Below are 21,935 nucleotides of genomic sequence, written 5' to 3' on the forward strand. Positions count from 1 at the left end.
TTCTATGGAGCTTAAGGGGGAGTCAGTTCTGAACCTCTTGCAGCTGCTCAAGGACTGGAGGTTAATTCCGTGCTCTAGGCTTCCCCCCTCTCTGGCTGGGGGTTTCCAGAAAAAGGCCATCTTACTGTCATACGGCAGTACTCGGACTCTACTCTGAAAAAGCTGCTCCAACTGAATCAGTGGAATATCAGCCTCAGGAGACACCATGTCAGGAATCAAACCCAGGCACTATCAGAACAGCTAGACAAAATTCTTCCTCTAAGCTCTCGGACTTTGCAAGTCCAAAGATTTTTATCTGAAGAGCACAGCAAAATCACTCAGTAAGGTTTCTTGCCAAAAAAAAAAAAAAGGTGTTACTATCCTAATTAAACATAGTTAGTTGCAGTTGTGAACCATATAGAATAGAATAGAATAGAATAGAATTTATTGGCCAAGTGTGATTGGACACACAAGGAATTTGTCTTGGTGCATATGCTCTCAGTGTACATAAAAGAAAAAATACCTTCATCAAGGTACAACATTTACAACACAATTTTTTTTAAAAATTATTATTTGCATTTATATCCCGCCCTTCTCCGAAGACTCAGGGCGGCTTACACTATGTCAAGCAATAGTCTTCATCCATTTGTATATTATATACAAAGTCAACTTTTATTGCCCCCAACAATCTGGGTCCTCATTTTACCTACCTTATAAAGGATGGAAGGCTGAGTCAACCCTGGGCCTGGTGGGACTTGAACCTGAAGTAATTGCAAGCAGCTGTGTTAATAACAGACTGTCTTAGCAGCCTGAGCCACCAGAGGCCCCTATGATGATCATAGGGTACAAATTTAACACTTAATGATAGCAACAAAAAGTTACAGTCAAACAGTCATACATTCTTCTGTGGGAAGCAATAATTGGTACCCTATGACCATCATTTGTGTTGTGTTCTGTTGAGTCATTTCTGTGAATTCTGGTCACATAAAATCCTGAAACTCTTGGAACTAGGTAACAAATCTGACAAGCTATCTGAACTCTGGACTGGATTTTGAACTCTTCTGTATATTCCTGTTGAAAACAAAAGTACATAGACAAGCTTTCTCTCCCAGAGACTGTTTTGATTTACAGTCCTTGCCTTTCCTTGTCTGCTATTTATCTACTCAGTCTTCAGTAAATTTATATTCTCACCTAGCAATTGTGGGCGAGTTTAAAACCTGAAACAGGATATTCGGGTCTCATGCCCAGATCTGAATCTCAACTGAAAGGGGTCAGATAATTTGCTTTCATGTTAATCTTCTCCAAAAACCTCCCCTTTTAAAGAGACAATGACATCACCCCTTCTCTCAAAGAATTCACCGTAGTTAAAATCCAATCATGTCCCTTTGCAAGATATGGATCTAAATATACAGGTGGTTGAGCTAGTGTAGGTAGTCTTCAGTTACTACCCATTCATTCAGTTAGCATTTGAAGTTTTGAAGGCACTGAATGAGACTTGCAGCCAGTCCGCAAAGTTTTGGCCATCAGAGAGTCCTGCGATCATGATTGCTATTTGCAACCTTTACTGCTGACTGGACAGTGACTGGAGAAGCGGGCCGGGTTGCAAATGGTGATTACATGACATTGTGCCTAACAACTGGAACTGCTTAACTACAAATGTAATGGACGCAACCATCAGTGTAGTCATATGACATTGTACTTTATGACTCTGCTGCTTAGTGATGGAATTACTGGTCCCAATTACCATTGTTAGTATTTACTTTCCTAAGGCATACTTAACTCTTCTTGAAGTACCTAACCATCAGAGGGCCTTTACTCTGGCACACGCACCTCTCATTTGTTCTTGAAGGCCGATACAAGATCCCTAACCAGAGAGACAAGGCCCTTGACTCTGGATATGCAGAAACTACAGAACATGCACTTTTCTGCTGCCTATTCACCATTACTGCATAAAAAACCAGGAGACAGAACAATTTTACACCTCCCTGCAGCTCTCTGATACCAATCCTGTCCCAATATAATGTTGCCAAGTTCTGCGCAGCTGCAGTTAAAATTAATCAAATAACTTGTGCCACAAACCAGTTTTATTATCTAGCTTTTTCTTATAGCGCTTTATATTATTTTTAGTTTCCTGTGTTCCCCTACATCCATTTATTGCTCCTACCTCTCCATTTAGGACTTATTTTCTTATTTTAGTTTTTTATATATAATTTTATTGCATTTAATATTTTAGTGTACTCCATTCTCCTCATGCTGGCCTTTGACCTTAATAAAGGTTTGATTTGATTTTTTTACCCAGCGCTGTGATAGGTATTCTTTGACTTATGACCGTAATATATAGCTTGCCTATTACTGTCCTAAGTCATGACAGTTGTAAAATGGGTTATCCATATAACTGACCTATTTTATGTCGGTCATTAAGCAAGCTCATTGTTTTCTATGAGCCAATTTTTCCAAAAAAAACCAGAAGTAAATGCCAGGTTTTGGCAGAAATGCCATAAAACAATTGTGTAACTGTGGGAGGCTACAAACGGCCATAAATGTGAGCCAGTTGCCGAGTGTCCAAAATGTGGTCACATGAATGCAGTGTGTGTGTGTGTGTGTGTGTGACAGAGAGAGAGAGAGAGAGAGAGAGAGAGAGAGAGAGAGAGAGAGAGAGAGAGAGAGAGAGAGAGAGATCGTTGGAATTGGGTCGTAAATACTCCCAGGGAGTCATTGTAACAATGACCAGTTACTAAGCGACTTTACCCACTTATCATGCCTAATAAGTTCAAACTCCTCCCAGATAAGCAAACCATCCACACAGAATCTGCTTCACAGCCAGAGTCCAACTTGGAATAAAGGTAAATGACTTTATCCAACAGGTATCCAATGGCACAGCAACCTTGCAGATGAATCCTCAATCCTGGGTTTTCTAAAACTACTGGCATTTCACCACCCTTATATCATGATATATAATTGAATTATGATCCACACACTGGAACCCATTTCGTGACGATTGAAAATTTCTGGCATATCTGCCAAAACAAAGTAAATTGAGACACTTTTTGTCTTATTCTTTGCTTGCTTACTACAATAATATGTTATCCCACCCAGAAAAATATACTGCAAGTCAAAACTTCACAATTTACTACATGGTGAATTTGTGCTTTATTACCTCCAACAGAAAGTGGGTTGCTCAAAGTAATGGCCTACAGCAAGAGTGTCATGGCTATGACTTTTAATTAGAGTAACAGGAGATAAAGAGACTGGAAATACCAGTTATGATACGTTGTTTTGAGGGGAAAAAAAAGGAAACAGGTTATGTGGATATCGCTAAAAGGGAAAAGGCAGCACTATGTTAACTGAGCCAAATCGACCATTATGGTTTGTTGTTCATATAAATCCAGTAATCCAGAACCAGCAAGTTTTGGTCTTAATTCCACGGGTGGCCTGCTATTGGAAGGAAATACTTTTTTTTCCTAACCTTTTGTTCCAGATATTAACAACTGTAATAATTATTACAAAGATTATTATATCACAGGGTAGATGGAGAATCACAAATGTTACAACTTGTAGTCATAAAGCTACAGCTTTGAAGATGAAATGTTGCTTTTCTGTTACTGTAGAATGCTGAGACTGTTCAACTCTTTCAAAGATAGCTACCAAAGTTATATTCAAAGCATTGCAGACTTAGAGACTTACATACAGTGTGCCCTCTTGTGGTGGAATTATTAGCAAAACATTGTTACTTGATGTATCTCAATGCGGGCATGTTGTTTGAAGATTAGAAACATTCTGAATATGCTTAAAATTATCACGCATTTCCATGATATATTTTATTATGCCATCCGACAAGTTCTTCATATCTGAAAGTATAGCAAGCATTGAACAAGTTTAATGTTTTGAGTAAAATTCAGAATGGGAGACCTGTGACCCCCCCCACAACTTTCAATTTGAGTAATATCTAGAGATAATGTTCCTCAACACTAACTCCACAAATGAACTGTAAACTAATGAAAACTACAAATTCCAAACCAATAGTCCAAAAAATTGGGGGTAGGGGGAATTCTCTGTATGAGACAAACCTGCTAATGATTAGTCATTTCACATATTGCATTCTACTGCAATATGATTTACTATCCCTGTGGGGGACACTTGGTTTACTTAGTAAACATAGATAAATATTGATTGATATAGGAATCCAATCTTGTATATGTATATATTATTGGATATCATTTACATTGATCACTGAAAGAATATATGGAAAGTGTTGTGGAGATATCTGTACTATGAAGTATTAGTGTTTCATTAAATAAATTACAATTGTGTTATTAAAAATTGGAGTGGAGACATCAGTCAATGAAAGAATGTACAACTGAATAAGATATGTTAAGGTCAGTAATTCTGTTTTAGCCTTTTTTAAACTTTTCATCTCTCTTTATATTAAGAGTTCAAGATCTACAAAAATGGTGCAAAGACAAAATCCTCCTTTTCCCCTCTAAACCAAACTACAACAGCAAAACCCACATAGTTGATGTTACATCTAACAATCTCTGTGTAACTGGGGATTCCCCCTGGCAGTCAAGGGTGTCTCTAAGACAGTGAAGTAGAATGGTTCTTTCCCTCAAGTCCTGAGCACAACTATAAGTATAGAAATTTATTTCCAGGATAGGGCTCCATACTTTAATTCTCATACCTTGTTTTAAAGAAAAGATTAATAGTTGATCTGAAAAAACAGAGATACAGCCAGAGAGGGCTAGATGGACAAACAATCTGGTCTAAAGCGAGTAGTTTTGGTTTTCACACTGCCAGCATCTTCCAGCTCAATTCATATGAAAGGTCGGCTAGGAAATCTATTACTGGACCCAGGAATATTTGTTTAGAGCAGAATGCAGCTTGAGACCTCAGGACTAAATATGATCTCCCAAAATGCACTACCATAGAATATCTTTAATATGGCATGAAAGGAAAACAAATGATTGGTATTTATCACAATAATAGTTAAAAATCAATGTAACGATAAATCTATTAAAATATAACTTAGTTAACATTAGAAATCCAGCAAAAATCCAGATAAGCTGATTTGAGAAAATGTAAAATGTTCAAATCTGTGAAGGAAGCTTCTACTGCAATAGTGTTTCAGATAATACTTCATTTCCAGAAAGAGCATCCTAAATGCAAATTATTCGGACTGAGAGACAGGGAAGCTGAATAAGATGGTCTCAGCTTTAATACTGTAGTCTGAATTTTTTTATCAGGATAAAATGACTTTAAATTGTTGCTCACAAAGAAGTTTAATTTATTTATTACCTGTGCACAAGAGAAATAACTACCAATAAAAACCCAAAAGATATACAGTATTTTTACATGGTGGTTAAAAGTAATTAGAGTATCACATGACAGGGTCAGTGAAAATATGCGTCAATTACAAATCATAATGCAAGTTAGAATCTCAAGGGGATAAAGTTGAGAAGCTTTAGCCAAAAGCAGTCTCAGATCAAATGTGTTCCTCCAATCTGCACAAAGATGAAGGTAATTACAATCAATCCTTGTGAATATTGAGACAATGTTACAATACAATTCTGTACATTTATCAAGATCAGATCAGCAACCTCAGTATTTTAAAAGACTGCCAAAGCACTTTTATCAAGAGATACTCGCTAAAGATGCTGTAAGATTCTATTACATTGGAGATGTCTTGCACATTTCATTTATTCTGGGCTCTGAGATATTTTATATTATTGCAATGAAAAAAATCTGCTTGGAAAAAATTTTTTTTCCCCCAAATGTATATATTTTGTAGAGATAAAAGAGCAAGAATAATAGCTAAATCAAGTGGTATAAATCTTGCAGCATTTTGCTAGTAAGAGAGACATGCCAAGTCACAATAAGCAATATGTACCCATAAATCATAGCTTCAATTAGTTTCCTCTTTAATTTGTATTCTACATAAATTACTATCAAAGGCTAATGTTTAAAGAAGCAACTAAATTGGACAGTTGAAGGTCAGATAAAACCTGGTCACTCAACTGTGGAAACGGATTTCCTTTTTTAAAAAAAAAAAAAATCACAATAAATGCAAAATGAAGAAGTGTTTGATGCATGCAACAACCAAGTGAAAAGCATTGATTCCCACTGTTCGAAGAAAACTACTGCACTCCACCTTAAATGCATCAGACTGGGCTTAGTTAGAACAAGACAATTCCCAAGAGTCAGAATGAAATAAAGCTGGTAATTTTAAAGATTTAAGAGCTGTTATCAAAAATAAATTACATTTGTCAAGTTTCAGAAACGTTGCTATGATGGCTGGGAACCCAGTAGCCTTTCAATGGCTGCATTGATGTCACCTCCTGTTGCTATTAGAGCTTGTAAGTTGGCTTCACGGTTCAAAAAGCCCATTGCGCTGAGCTGCTCCAGTTGCTGCTGAAACCTGACTTCAGGATTTTGTAGTTGCTAAACAGAAATAAATAAAAACTTTTAATATTTTTATTAAATGCACTAAATTACAGCTTGAATATACAGACACAACAGTTACTTTGTTTTGGTGACTAGAAGGCAAAGCCAGCTACCTCATTCAAAGATAAATATTAATTTGGAAAAAGTTTGAAGTCTCTGAATACATATATAATGGCTCGGTTGAACATTTAAACCAAATCTGGAGCAATGGGCCTGTATATACGTCAATGACTTGGGAATCAAAAGGTGTACCACCATTGCTTTGCTATCTTCTTATCTAATTTCTCCCTAAATCAGAGGTTGGTCAACTCTTTTACCTGAGCATTTGCTCCAGCAAGGGCCTGTAACATCTGCTGAACAAACTGCTGGTGTCCAGTTTCACCTGTTCCTGAAGCTGGGTTTGTATTTTCATTTGCAACTGAAGTGGGCACGGTTGTTCCGGTAGGAATAGCAGTATTCCCTAATCCAGCACTTCCTAAACCAGAATTTCCTAGTCCAGCTATACCAGTATTAAATCTGCATGAAAAGAAACATGGAAACAAATTATTTATACAGTGAATACTAAGAATCATACATAGAAATGCAAGTAGCCAATATTGTTGTGGTCTGCCAGCAGCCTACGGAGCTGGCAACGGAGTCGGACAGTGATGAGGCTGAGGTGAGGCCAGGGCCATCGGGGAGTGAGGTGCAGACTCCAGAGCCTCCAGAGACTGATAGTAGTGAGGCAGAGGAACAGGAGGAGCCTGTTCCTAATGCACGCATGAGAAGAGCTGCCAGAAGGTAAGAGCAGCTCAAGCAAAGAGGACGACTTGGGAATAGGGCCAAGAGATGATTGGCTTCTCCCATAAGGCTTAAAATAGACCAGCAATGGTGTTTGGGCTTTGCTGGAAAACTACGTTGGTAGCTTCGTCTTCTGCTTCGTCTACCTCTTGCATTTATTTTTGTGACTTCTGGACGTTTGCCAGGAAGGGACTTTGGCAGTTTGCCTAATTGGACCAAGGTTTGTGATAGGACTGAGGAATTTGTGTTGGGAGGAATTTGCTTTAATTTAGTTGAACTAAGCTGGCAATGAAGTAATTCTCAGCTGTTCGAATATTTTTTTCCTCCCACGGACTGAGTTTCCTACTACCTACTTGGGCCTGGGTCACAACAAATATATTCAAGATGGACACGAAAATGTATAGCAAAAACTACAAATTGTACAAATAAAATTCTTGCCCAAACTTACCCAGGTATAAGGCCTGGAGCTTCTGTTGCTAGAGTTTGTAAACCTTGCTGAATCTGTAGCAAAGCCTGCATTGCTCTAGGATTTGACATTGCAGATAAAGTATCGGGGTTCTGCATCTATGAGAATGAAGAAATATTCATTTGAGAATGATTGAGAACGACTCCCTTCAAAACTGTAAATAAGCAGCCAACCTTTTCATTTTCTTTTTGAGGAAGAAAGAGGAGGTGGCAAACTCTCTATTCTATAATTGCTCCAGTTCTCCAAGCTCAAAATCTTAATGAAGAATTGAGCTTTCAATAATGCAAGCAAAGGTTATTTATCTCATTCCATGAAGGGAGGAGAAGAAAGGGAAGTACATGATGTAATCTTCCAGGGAAGAAATGGCACAGTGAAGATAGCTCGGCAAAAAGCAGAGCCAATAACTGCAGCAGAACAAAGGGCCAAAGAGCAAACCAATAATCAATATCACCCACAAGCGCTCCAGATAGCTGCTCCCAGTGAGAAGACTTGTTTAAATCTGGAATGGAATAGCCATCTTGCTCAAACCATGATCAGCGCCTTCAAAACGACACTGGGCTTGCATATAGACAATCCCCCGATTAAGAACAAGTTCCATTCCTAATTCAGTCTTTAACTTGAAGTTGTACATAAGTTGGAATTGGTAGTTACATACTGCCTATTACTAAAAATAGCAGATGGCATTTTCCTTCCTTGAGCAGACGAACTGCTGAAACTGCACAATATTTTTATTAACCTCTGAAAACAAGCTGTATATTAAAAATATGAGGCTTCAGCAGCTTGTCAGCTCAAAGACAGACATTGGCATTTGTCACTTTTAATAACAGGCAGCCTGTTCATAAGTACAGGTTGTCCATAAGTTGGCCATTCTTAACCTGGAGATTGCCTGTACATCCTGTTCTAATCACTTTTGGGAAATGCTTATCAATTGTGACTCTCAGCACTAGGTGCATTTCTTTCAATACTTTCTAAATAAGCTTTAAATACAATTTTAAGAACTTACACGTTTGGCAATATGCATACGAAGGAGAAAGAAATATTTAATTATGCAAATTGTACCACTAAAGTGCAATAAAAGTCTTCAAAAATGGGCAACCTTCTGGGAGCTTGAGGACATCATTGGATGTAGCAATGATTTAAGGAGAGGTAATTACTTTTTTAGCTTTAGGAAAAGACTTTTTAAAGCTATAGGTAAGCCTATTGTTGGACTTACATTACAGTTTTCATGCATTTTGTGGCTGAAACTAGTGAAAACTATTTACAAGAATTTTCAGCAGTGCAGATCAGATGACTTTCTAAAGGACTCCCAAAGAAGCAACTTGTAAGAATACACAAGACACCTATTCCTGTACAACAGGAAAGTTCAAAAGGATGAATTACCCCTTTTCTTAAATACCAGAGATGATCAGATTGTAGATCTATGATATGTTTCATCTAAATAGAGTAACATTTTTAATATTATTATCATGTGCAGTGTTAACCTTTTGACTTACTTGTTGAAGGAAAGTTGGAATTTGTTGTCTCATTTGTTCTTGAAGCTGTGGATTCCCAGCAAACAAAGGGTTGTTCAGCATCATCTATAGGGATAAACAGACATTTTATCATAAAACACTAAAATAAAAATAAAATAATATATTTAAAAAAACCCCGAACCCAGCCCTCAGGTAAACTTCCACTTAGCAAACATATACGGAAGCCGTATCTTTCATGCATGTTGAATTCTCTCCTTACCTGGCAAGGCCAGAGGCACAGACACATACAGGAAGTCCTTGGTTTATGATCAATTATTTAGTGACCATTTGAAATTATGATGTACCTCCCCATGGCTACTTATGACCCAGATTTGAATTTATTGTGCCCCCCCCCACAGTCACATGATTACATTTTGGGAACTTGGCAACTGGCATTTATAGCTATTTGCAGTGTCCCACGGTCATGTGATTGCAACTTAGTTTTTACTGGAAACCAGCATTAACGTCTGATTTCCTGGGAAAAGACCCATTGTAGACAATGGATTTGCTTGATGACCATGGTGTTTGCTTAATAACTGCAGTGATCCACTTAATGACCACCACAAAATGGGATGTAAAATCAGATGCAGTCATGTATGACTGCCTTAATGACCAGCACAACTTACAACTGTAATTCCGGGCTTAATTATACTTGTAAATTAAGGACTATTGTTAAGCAAAGCAATATTTATACTTATTATAGACAATAGCTGAGTTTATCATAGTAATATGATTTACAATGTGCAAATCTAGTGTGTAGTTTGTAAACTAAGGTTAATTGGTCAGTATTCTATATGAACCTGTTTTTCAAACAAAAATTAAAATAAATCACAGCTCAATAGAATGAAAGATTCAAGCAACTGGCAGGAATAAAGCTTCTATACTCTTACTTAATTCATCCCTACCCGCTCCATTCCACAGGTTATTATGTCTACTTACTGTCTCATCTTTCAAACTACCACACCTCCTTTCATCATTCACCACTGTGTCCCTCAACCTATTAATTAGCTCAATTTCTTTTTACCCTCTTCACTGAGCACAAATGTTTATACATCTCCATCTGATTTTTGTTTAAGCCTACTATGATGTCATCCCTTCAAATGTTAAGTTTTTATCCTATTGATAAACGTGCTAGGAAAACAACTTGTTTTTACCCCAAGTCTGCATAGTCCATTACTAGTAAGTGTGTACAAGGCAAATTGATAAAATATACCCTGCCTAAGAAAAAGGGGATTCCTAGCATAGCCCCCCACCCCCATGTGTCTTATTCCTTAGTTCTTGAAAACACATCCTATAAAGGGCCCACAAAAGTCACAGAAGAACCAGCACCAATCATTAGGCCTCCTCTGACTTCTCAGAGATTCAATTCAGGCAGTTCAAAATTGTATTAACATGTTATAATATTTAGTAAAGCAGTATTTACGAAACTACAAGTAGAGCTAAAAAGAAGCACTTGGCACTGGAGGTGATAGAAGCAAAGGTACATTTGAATTTCACTGGATGTCTTGAAAGGCCTTTGAAAGATCAAACAAAAATAAAAACAATTTAAAAGCATGTCAGAAGTGATTGTGGCTGGAAACAATGAAGTCAAAATGGTCATTACAACTTTTGTAGAATTCAAGAGAAAATATCAGGTATTTTAATTACTATGACCTGGAGCAGAGGATAAGGAACAAAGTGGGAACTTTGCAACAGTGCTAATTTTTTTTTTTCATTTCTCTCTAATATAATAGATGTCCACATTTTACTAGTTGTGGGAAAGACCACAAGGGAATTCTAATTCAGCATGGATTTTTGTCAAGGACTTACCTGGGCTGCAAGATCGGGATTCTGGCTCAATGACTGCATCATGCTTCTCATGTAAGGCGCAGACAACATGTTCTGCATCAACTGCGGGTTTTCTGTAATTTGCTGCAACAAGCTCTGCATGCCAGGTGTGTTGAACATACCAGCTTGAAAGGGGAAAACAAAGTTTCAGCAACAGAGTCTCATGGCATCATCTCTCTCCCTCTCCCTCTCTCTGACTCTCTGCATCTATTCAATGCAATTATTTTCATTACCCAGAACCAACAAACATGCAATTCAACAGTCAAAATAAACTAAGTAATATCATACCTATAAAGATTCTCAGTCATCCAGGTCATGGTTGTCCCAAAGGTGCTTTTTCAAGAGGCAACTGAACTTTCTGGTTTTTCATTGAAAACGTTTTGCTTCTCATCCAAGAAGCTTCTTCAGCTTTGAAGGACCTTCTTCGATGAGAAGTGAAACGTCTTCAAAGAAAAACCAGTAAGTCCAGTTGCCTCTTGAAAAAACACCTTTGGATAAGAGATATCATGTTGTTTAATAATAGTCAATAACCAGTAATTAATTTGCAATCCAAAATCATTTAACACTCAATCTGAATTTAGAACAGGACTAACATGCATGCCTTTCTGGATAGGTAATTTGTAATTTGAGTAATGACCCAGTGTCACAATGGTTAGAATGTAGTATTGCCGGCTAATTCTGCCAACTGCCTGCTGTTTGGCAGTTCGATTCTCACTGGGTTAAGGTTGACTCAGTCTTCCATCTTTCCAAGGTCAGTAAAATGAGGACCCAGATTGTTGGGGACAATATGCTGACTCTGTAAACCGCCTAGAAACGGCTGCAAAGCACTCTGAAGGGGTATATAAGTCTAAGCGCTAAGTGCTATTTCAAGAAAATCAAGTAAGTTGCTATATGACAAACATACCTCCTAGCCCAGGCCCCAAATTTGGTATTGCTGAGCTCTGTCCTGTGCTTCCAGTGCTGCTGCTTCCAACACTACTGCCTCCTCCAGTATCTCCACTGTTGCTACTGCTGCTGTTTGGGGAGCTCTGTGTGGTAGTTTGAGGAGCCCAAGGATTTGGTAAAGGGTCTCGGTTTTCTGTGCGAGATGGCTGGCTGTCCCCACCTGATGAATTGCTTACTAATGAAGCAAATGGATTGCCCCCAAACTATAAAAAAGTTAAGAAAGAAACAGATTTATCCAACAGGGAAAACCTAATTCCTCTGCAAACACTAAACTTGCAGAACCACAGTAATCCAATAGTTCCACGGATGGCCTCACCCAAAACAACCTATTCAAAACTGCTATCTACGATTTTGCATTAAGATTCATCAGATGAGAGTTGAAGGTTTTCTGCTTTGTTAGAGATCTTCTGGGACAATTGGGAGTGATTGCAGCTGGCTTGAGAGGGAGACATCAGAGCAAAGATTTCTCTTTTTTAATTCATCGCGCCTGAAGCCGAATTCGGCTAGCGATTTGAAGAGCCTGCAGCTGGCTTGTGGAGTCAACTATTGCGAGCGCGATTCTTCGACTCGCAAGTATACTTCCCATATTTCCGATGGTCTTAGGCGACCCCTGGCAAATCGTCATTCGACCCCCAACGGGGTCCCGACCCACAGGTTGAGAACCACTGTTATAGAGTGAATGTTGCCGAAGCCCCACCTACCCTTCGGCCCCCACCCTTCAGCCTTTGCTGCCCAGCAATTTGTCTCCTTGCAGCAAACAGCGAACAGCCTGGTCAGCTTCAGCACACCCTAATTTAGCATGATTGGCGGTTGGATCTGTCTCCTGGAATACTGCCTATCAGCTGCTCCAGGCTGCAGGGATCGCCATTGCCCATTGCCCCTGCCACCTATCGCCATTTCCATGTGCCCCATTTTTAGCCCATTCCATATGGCGGAGATAGGTGGTGGCGGCAGCGATCCCCGCTGCCTGGAATGGGCTGAAAACGGGACATGTGGAGGCTGAAAACGGGGCACCCAGAGGCAGCGATGGACAGTGGCGATCCCCGCAGCCTGGAACAGCTGATAGGCGGTGTTCTGGGAGGCTGATCCAACTGCCAATCAGCTGCTCATGCTAAATCAGGCTGTGCTAACGCTAACCAGGCTTTTTCCTGCAAAGAGGCAAATTGCTAGGAGGCAGATGCAGATTTTTTTCCCTTATTTTCCTCCCCAAAAGCTATGTGCGTCTTATAGTCCGGAACGTCTTATAGTCCAAAAAGTATGGTAATTATGTATCTAATGACATTATAGTGGTAGCCTTTCTATTTCCTCATTCTATAGCTTAGCAGGATATGTATACTAAAATTCTAGAAGGCAAGAGAAAAGAGCTCAGTTTTCACCCCATCAAATAAAATGAAAATGAAGGATTAAGTTAGACAGTTAATTTCAGCTTAATTAAAGTTCTAGGATTACTCACCTGCTCCTGTGCTGCATTAAGCATTGGCTCCTGTATATCTGTGTACATTCGTCTCAAAGCATTGTAGCCACCAGGTATACTTTCAAGATTACTCAAGGCACGATCCTGATTTCTCATCATTTCTTGCATCATTGCAGGATTTCTAGCAAGTTCCAAAGTCTAAAAAAGTTAAGTAAGCTCTGTTAGAAAAGAACAATTCTACCAACAGATACATATATCAGGAACCAAAGACCACTTTCATGCTTATTCAAAACCTACAAAAGTAGAATAGCTTTGTAATTAAGATTAATTATGAGAGACTGCTGGAGAGGCTAACAAAGAATAAGGAGAAATTCTACAAAGAAACATCTGACAGGGGAGATCTTTGATAGTTGATCTCATAAATGGCATCTCAATCTGAATTGCAGAAAATGGAAAATGTTCCTTTTCATATATATTGTGTGTCTGCTTATTCTCTATAATTCTTTCCTCTCCAATGGATGTAAATACAAACATTAATTCTCTTCTTGCTAATTATCCCAATCTCAGGGTGAGCATTCCAAAGAGCAAAAGAATAGGGAAAAGGACTATAAGATTTGCTCTTTTATTCAGCTTCCTATAAATTGCATCCTGGAAAACTTTTCCTGCCATTTGGGCTCACCCATTTGTTTCAGGTCATATCCTTCTAATGCTGTAAAGCAGGGTTGTCAACTTGTGGCGTCACAGTGGCATCACGTGACGTCTCGCAACTTTTTCCCTTCGCTAAATCGGGCATGGGCATGGCCAGCACATGAGGCATCCGGCCCGTGGTCTGCGAGTTTGACAGCCCTGCTGTAAAGCAAAGGAAAGCTGAAGTAAGGCATAGTTGTGGTCATGTGATTTTCACTTAGCAATCACTTCACTTAATGACCAAGTTGCCAATTCCAACTGTAGCTGATAAATAAGGCTTATAAAATTAGGGTTATAAATAGCTATATATTATTTTCCCGAATTACAACACAATGTAAATGGCTACTGCTAAAAACACCCAAAATTGCTATTGCTGTCCTATCCACATTTGTGAGTTTCTTGAACTACCTGGTTAGCTTTAGTGTTACAAAAGATGCTAATCCAGAGCAGCTCTTCTTGTGTTCTTATCTCTGGATGCAGGTAATAACAGCATGGTTAATTCATCCTTGAAGGCAGGGATGTTCTTGGCACCATTTAAAAAGGTGCTACTGAACCCTCTTCTCAAGAAGCCATTGTTGAACTAACCATTCTGAATAATTTTTGCCCACTCTCCCAACTTCCCTTTTTGGGAAAGGATAGTCTAGACAATCTATCTTATTCAGGATCCTCTGGAGTTGCAGCACAAACATGGACTGTTCTCTACATGGGCCTACACTTCAAAATATCTGAGAACTGCAGCTGGTGCAGAACTCTGCTATTAAGCTGAACCAGGTACCAGTTTGCTTCCAGGTCCAATTAAAGGGGTTGGTTATTACCTTTAAAGCCCACCATGGCATGATCAGGCTACCTGAGAAATGGCTCAAATTACATCAATCCATCTGATCCACTCAGGCAGAGAAGGAATGTTGTGAATCCTGTTAAGGAATTTTGATTGGTGGGGTCTAGGAAGTCAGCCATCTCTGCCATTGCCCCTGCCCTATGCAATATCTTGCCTCTAGAAGTGAGGCAAGCCCCCACTCTTCTGGGCTTCTGGAAATCATCAAGATCTGGCTCTGCCAACTGGCATTGGGATCTAAGAATGGCATGCAAATTTGAGGGATTGTGGGTGATTTGAGGGTGCTCCTTCTGCGTTTTAAAAAACTTTTTAACTTTGTTTTTACCTATGTCTCTTTTCTATGCTTGCATGGCTTGTATTTGTAAATTGTCTAGGGTCATTTAATTGAGATGAGTGCTATAAATATTTGATAAATATACTGTATCTTTAAATATGTAAAGGATGTATAGTGAAAATGCAATGGCTATTCACAATATCTAGGGTTAACAAAATAGTCTTGGATTAGGTATGATAAGTGACTAAAATGTGCTCAATCTGAACATGCTTAAAATATAAATATTCTGTAATTAAGGTCGTATTTTAAGATTCTAGGGTTATCCAAATAACCTCCCATCAAATCTTCTCCAATGGAAGAACTTGAAACAACTTTGAAATGTTTGATGTAAATGCAGATGATTGGCAATATTAAGTTAGACTGACCCAAGGTATGAATCATTATAAACCAACTTTGAGTTCATCTGTATAAATACAAAGCAAGAACAAAATGAATATATATAACTATCTAATTCATGATTAATTAATAAATGAACCATACTCTCACTTATATTTTATGTGTTAATTATAAGCTATTAATTTACTGTATATGGTGACAAAGTCATGATCTAATACCTGTTATACAATCAAACCATTAACTTTGTTGCTGCTTTTAGTTGCGAAGTTGTGTCCAACCCATCGCGACCCCATGGACAACATGCCTTCCTATCATCTACCATCCTCTGGAGTCCATTTAAGCTCACGCCTACTGCTTCAGTGACTCCATCCAGCTACCTCATTCTCTGACATCCCCTTCTTTTGCCCTCAATCTTTCCCAGCATTAGGCTCTTCTCCAGTGAGTCCGTCCTTCTCATTAGGTGGCCAAAGTATTTCAGTTTCATCTTCAGGATGTGGCCTTCTAAAGAGCAGTCAGGGTTGATCTCCTCTAGGACTGACTTGTTTGTTCGCCTTGTAGTCCAAGGGACTCGCAGGAGTCTTCTCCAGCACCAGAGTTCAAAGGCCTCAATTCTTTGGCGCTCAGCCTTTGTTATGGTCCAACTTTCACAGCCATACATTGCAACTGGGAAAACCATAGCCTTGACTATACACACTTTTGTTGGCAGCGTGATGTCTCTGCTTTTTAGTACAGTCTAGATTTGCCATAGCTTTCCTCCCCAGAAGCAAGTGTCTTTTAATTTCTTGGCTGCAGTCCCCATCTGTGTGATCATGGAGCCCAGGAAAATAAAATCTGTCACTACTTCCATTTCTTCCCCGTCTATCTACCAGGAATTGAGAGGGCTGGATGCCATGATCTTAGTTTTCTTAATGTTGCGTTTCAAGCCAACTTTTGCACTCCTCCTTCACCCACATCAAAAGGCTTTTTAGTTCCTCTTCGCTTTCTGCCATTAGAGTAGTATCATCTGCATATCTGAGGTTGTTGATATTTCTCCCGCCAATCTTAATTCCGACTTTTGATTCATCCAGCCCCGCCTTTCTCATGATGTCCTCTGCATGTAAGTTAAATAGGCAGGGCAATAGACCGTTGACTTACCTGTCGCATAATATCAGGGTTATTGAGCATATGACTGATTTCTGGATTTCTCTGTATCAGTTGCTGCATTTGAGGATTGGCCATAATTAATTGTCGCATTAGGTCTGGATTTGAAAGCATGCTTTGAACGAAGGGATTCTCCATAATCTGAACCATCATTTCTGGATTGGACATGAGCTGTCGCTGCATCTGACTTTGTAATTCTGAAAAGTTTGAGGTACTTAGACCTAGGCTACTCAGACTTGCAAGTCCTCCAAGACCACCTTCAAGAAACAACAAAAATATTAAATAATGTTTCAGGATTTATTTCTGGATCACTTTTTATTAATAAGTTGTTTGTTTAGTTAAAGGAAGTTTCATGTTATCAAATTTCTTCTCATACTTGGTTAGCAAAGCATAGTATGCTTTGTTAGCTGTCCAGTTTTGTTTTGTGTTATTTTTTGAGATAATTGTGTCCAATACTTTAGGAATAATGTCAATGTCATTTGTACTGAAGCATGTAAAAGAAAACTCTGATGACAGTATGTGGTTCAGCAAGATTGCTGACATTGTTAAAAGTAGTTGTCCTTTAGGCTAAAAACCAGTTTGTGCCTATATGGTTCTCCCTCTTTTGCTCATAACAAAATGGTAAGGTATTCCTTAAGGAATTGTTTCTTCTTATCTTAACAAAAAATAATGATTTACCTTAAAAGTTAGAAAAGCCGTTATATTCTTGTTTGCACAAGTAAGAGAAACCTGGTAGAAATGGAGAACATTTATGTTTTTTTTTACAAATCATAATGATTTATATGAGCCATCTCATAAAAATGCCAGCTTCCCAATAACTGTGCTTGTTGGAAACCAACAGTGAAGGTTCCAAATGGCGATCACATGACCGTGTGACATTGCAACATCGTAACTGCAAGCTGGTTACCAAGTCACAGTCATGTGACTGCATTGATGCTGTGACTGCCACAATGAGGACCTCTTGTAAGTTCCCCTTGTTCAGTACCATTGTTACTTTGAATGGTCACTGAATAATTCTTGGCCCTCATGTATATTTTCCTATATTCATGAGTGTTCATTTACTATAAATACGGAAAGTCAACAAGATATATCTGCAATGGACAATACAAATCATACCAAATTAGGTCTTATTTAGATTATCTTTCTTATTAAGTGCCTTACCCAAACCAAATGGGCTGGTATTTGTTGGATTTGTAGAGGTACTATTGGTTGATGCTGTTGTGGTAGTAGTACTCCCTGAAGTACTTGTTTGCTGAGCTGAATTATCATGTGATCTATAAAATATTAAAAAAACATTTCTGCAATGAACAAATTTAGTCAAAAATGAGGAACAGAAGGGTGTTTGAAAGCAGCAGTTCAGTTTTCATTTATTATGCTCAACATGATAAAAATATCTGATTAACTTTCTCTTATTCAAAGTAATTATGGTTGGATTTAAAGAATCTTGTAAAATCATGCCAGTTCTCAAGTGATGGGTCAGTAGAATCCAGACATTCCAATGCAAATGGGATGCATTACAATTTATTTTTCTTTTCTTTTCTTTTTTTTCTTTTTGAGAAAAGGAAAGTGAAGGAAAGTGAAGAAAAAAACCAAAGGGAAATTAAGATGGTCATATGCACTGACTTTGCCATTTTCAATCAAGTCTAAATCAAGTCCTTTGCATCTAAATTGAGAAAATTGATAAATATAACATATGTATTTTGTAATAGTGTACATGTAGTCCTTAACTTGCAACCATTTGTTTGGGACCATTCAAAGTTACAACGGTTATGAACCATCACCAAAAAAAGTGACTTACAACTGATCTGCACACTTACAACTGTGGCAGCATTTCCACAGTCTCAGGACATACGGAAATATAAACTCTTGGCAACCGGCATGTATTTATGAAGGTTGCAGCATCCTGGGGTCATGTGATCATCATTTGTGACCTTCCCAGCTAGGTTCTGATAAGCAAAGTCAATGGGGGGACGTGGATTCTTTTAATGATCATGTAATTCTTTTAACAACTGCAGTCATTTGTTTAATAACCATGGCATAAAGGTCGTAAAATTTTGTGTGACCTAGCCACCTTGCTTAATGGAAATTTTGGTCTCATATGTGATCATAAGTCAAGGACTATCTGTACACTACTATATTTTTATAGTTTTGAATGGGATAATTTTGTGAAAAGAAATATGAAAAAACTATAAAAGACATATTCATCAACTTAAGTCTTATTTGATCAGTACTATTGTGCATGCAGAACAAATGACCATAACTATGATCTGAAACAATTACAATGCATTCATAAAGTATTCAAACCCCCTTCACTTCTGTCAATTTTGTTATGCTGCAGCCTGATTCTAGTTGTTGAAATTGATTTTTTCTCATTAATCCATACTTAGTACCCCATAATGGCAAAGTGAAAACAGAATTTTAGAAATGTCTATAAATTTATTTTAAAAAACTGAAATATAACATTGGCATACGTTTTCAGATCCTTTGCAACCATGTGAAATTTAACTCTGGTGCCTCCCATTTATCTTGATCATTGCTGACATGTTTCTACACCTTGATTGGAGTCTACCTGTGATAAATTAAATTAACTGGACATGTTTTAGAAAGACATACATCTCTCCATTGAAGGCCTCACTGCTGATAATGAATACTGTAGCAGAGCAAAAGCTATGAGGTCAAAGGAACCACCTGCAGAGCTCAGAGACAGGATTATTGCAAGACACAGATCTGGGGAAGGCTACAATAAAATTTCTGCTGTACTGAAGGTTCCTAAGAGCACAGTGGCCTCCATAATTCTCAAATGGAAGAAGTTTGGCACAACCAGGACTCTTCCAAGAGCTGGTTGCCCTGTCAAACTGAGCAACTGGGGAAGAAGGGCCTTAGTAAGAGAAGTGACCAAGAATCTGATGGTCACTCTGACAGAGTTACAGAGATCCTGCGTGAAGATGGGACAGAGTTCTAGAAGGACAACCATCATGGCAGCCCTCCGCAACCTGGGCTTTATGGCAGAGTGACTAGATGGAAGCCTCTCCTCAGTGCAAAACACATGAAAGCCCACTTGGAGTTTGCAAAAAAGCATCTGAAGGATTCTCTGAGGGTGATGGACAAGATTCTCTGGTCTGATGAAACCAAGATTGAACTGTTTGGTCTCAATTCTAAATGTTATCCCTAGAGGAAACCAAGCACAGTTCATCACCTACCCAATACTATCCTAACACTGAAGCACGATGGTGGCAGCATCATGCTGTGGGGGTGTTTTTCAGCAGCCAGAACTGGGAGATTGGTCAGGCTTGAATGAAAGCTGAATGGAGCAAAGTACAGGGATATCGTCAATGAAAACCTGTTCCACAGCACTCAGGACCTCAGACTGGGCCGAAGGCTCACTTTCCAACACAATAGCGATCCTAAGCACACAGCCAAGACAACACAGGAGTGGCTTAGGGACAACTCTGTAAATGTCCTAGAGTGGCCCAGCCAGAGCTCTGACTTGAACATCTCTGCAGGGACCTGAAAATGACTGTCCACCAATGGTCACCATCCAACCTGACTAAGCTTGAGAGGATTTGCATGGAAGAATGGCAGATTCCCCCAATCCAAGTGTGCAAAGCTTGTCGCGTCATATTCAAAAGACTCGAGGCTGTAATTGCTACCAAAGATGTTTCAACGTAGTACTGAGGAAAGGGTCTGAATACTTATGTGATATTTAAGGGGTTTTTTTCTATCACTAAATGTGATATTTAAGGGTTTTTTTTTCTTTTTAATAAATTTACCGACTTTTCTACAATTCTATTTTCACTGTCATTATGGGTTACAAAATGTAGATTAATGAGAAAAAAATGAATTTCAACAACTGTAGAATCAGGCTGCAGCATAACAAAATTGACAAAAGTGAAGAGGGTCTGAATGTTTTCTGAATGCACTGTAGGCCTACAGCAGGATAGTCAACCTAAGATGATCCATATAATGCTGAGCAGCACTTTTTAGCATTCCTAGGAAGCACTGCAAATTGTGAGAATGTTTTGAACTGTAGTTGTGCAGTATTTAGAGTGCCATACCTTCAGCATAATACACTGACAAAAAAGGGGGGAGAATGAAAGCAAGAGCATTAAGGCTGGGTCAACTGCTATTAAAGTTAAAGAAGCTGATGAGAAGATGATCAATATTTATCAGAGATATATAATTGCTGTTTCATAAATTACCTGCAAAAAAAGTTATTCTGCTCAAAATTATACACAATTTACTTCCTTCATTACTATGTTGCCAAGGTATTTAGCATATCAATTAAAATATAACAAAAGACACGACTTCATTTGATTTATAACCTATTTTCTGTTCAAAGGATGTTTAAAAAGGATATACATCACATCTATGTTGTTATAAGGAATTCAGATCAATTTGATGGGTTTGCATACTTTCCCAACAAACATATTACTGATCATAAATCAGTGTAACTTTACTATTCTTAGTTAATTTTTCTCTCTTCTTACTCTAAATTAATTACAGTTATCTGTAACTTACTTAAATATATACTTAAATCACTAGCACTGATGATGTTACCTACTTTGGGTAATTAAATGTCTGCAAGAAAACCACCAAACTCAGAGAGCACCAAGCACCACACCAAACATTAATGCTGTTACAAATATCTATTCAAATAATCAAACAGAAAGGATACAAACCTAATTAGTAGCTATTGTTTGATGAAAAAGGATATGAAATACTAGAACTGCCACAACATGATGCAAGATAATGAACAAATTGCTATAATTGTTCAGCTTGTTCAGAAACATATTCCAGAAGGATTTTTGCTCCTGGGACTTATTATAGAAAGCAAATATACTTCAGAACTGACAAAATTCAGCACACTTCTTTCTATTTGGTTTTTATTAATTATTTTTTTAAAGCAGATGAAATAATATGAGAGTCATTAAAATGAAATAAAACTATTAATCAGAGGTTTACACAAACCAGCCTACCTGTTTTGTGTCTTAATGACAAGGTGAACAGTAAGTCCATCATGAATTCCATGTTGGGTCAATGTATCTTGATCTTTTAAGATTTTTCCAGCAAATATCAACACAAGTTGGTCAGAGTGAGCCTTGAAACGCTTGGAGATTTCTTCCTTAAACTAAAAAAAGGGGGGGAAATATAGTTTATTATTATGCATTGATTTGCTCAATTAACTTATGAGTTTGCTCCCATTTTCAGTAAAACATTACTATACACTTATATCAATTGCAGAA

The 21,935-nt window shown here is 38.2% G+C and overlaps 1 protein-coding gene across 2 annotated transcripts in view; it reads right to left on the bottom strand.

Moving 5' to 3' along the window:
- Positions 1-3,105: 3,105 nt before the first annotated feature.
- UBQLN1 (ubiquilin 1) overlaps positions 3,106-21,935 on the bottom strand; it is a 29,742-nt gene continuing 10,912 nt past the window's right edge. For both annotated transcript variants that reach the window (XM_058172775.1, XM_058172774.1), the window contains exons 2-12: positions 21,669-21,820; positions 17,854-17,966; positions 16,687-16,949; positions 13,400-13,558; positions 11,906-12,149; positions 10,984-11,126; positions 9,157-9,240; positions 7,646-7,761; positions 6,735-6,933; positions 6,235-6,414; positions 3,106-3,827 (exon numbers count right to left, since the gene is read on the bottom strand). In XM_058172775.1, the coding sequence (XP_058028758.1) occupies positions 6,259-6,414; positions 6,735-6,933; positions 7,646-7,761; positions 9,157-9,240; positions 10,984-11,126; positions 11,906-12,149; positions 13,400-13,558; positions 16,687-16,949; positions 17,854-17,966; positions 21,669-21,820 (1,629 nt within the window). In that variant the 3' untranslated portion in view covers positions 3,106-3,827; positions 6,235-6,258. The remainder of the gene's footprint in view (positions 3,828-6,234; positions 6,415-6,734; positions 6,934-7,645; positions 7,762-9,156; positions 9,241-10,983; positions 11,127-11,905; positions 12,150-13,399; positions 13,559-16,686; positions 16,950-17,853; positions 17,967-21,668; positions 21,821-21,935) is intronic.

Source organism: Ahaetulla prasina, chromosome 2 (genome assembly GCF_028640845.1).
Source record: "Ahaetulla prasina isolate Xishuangbanna chromosome 2, ASM2864084v1, whole genome shotgun sequence".
Classification (NCBI taxonomy): Eukaryota; Metazoa; Chordata; class Lepidosauria; order Squamata; family Colubridae; genus Ahaetulla; species Ahaetulla prasina.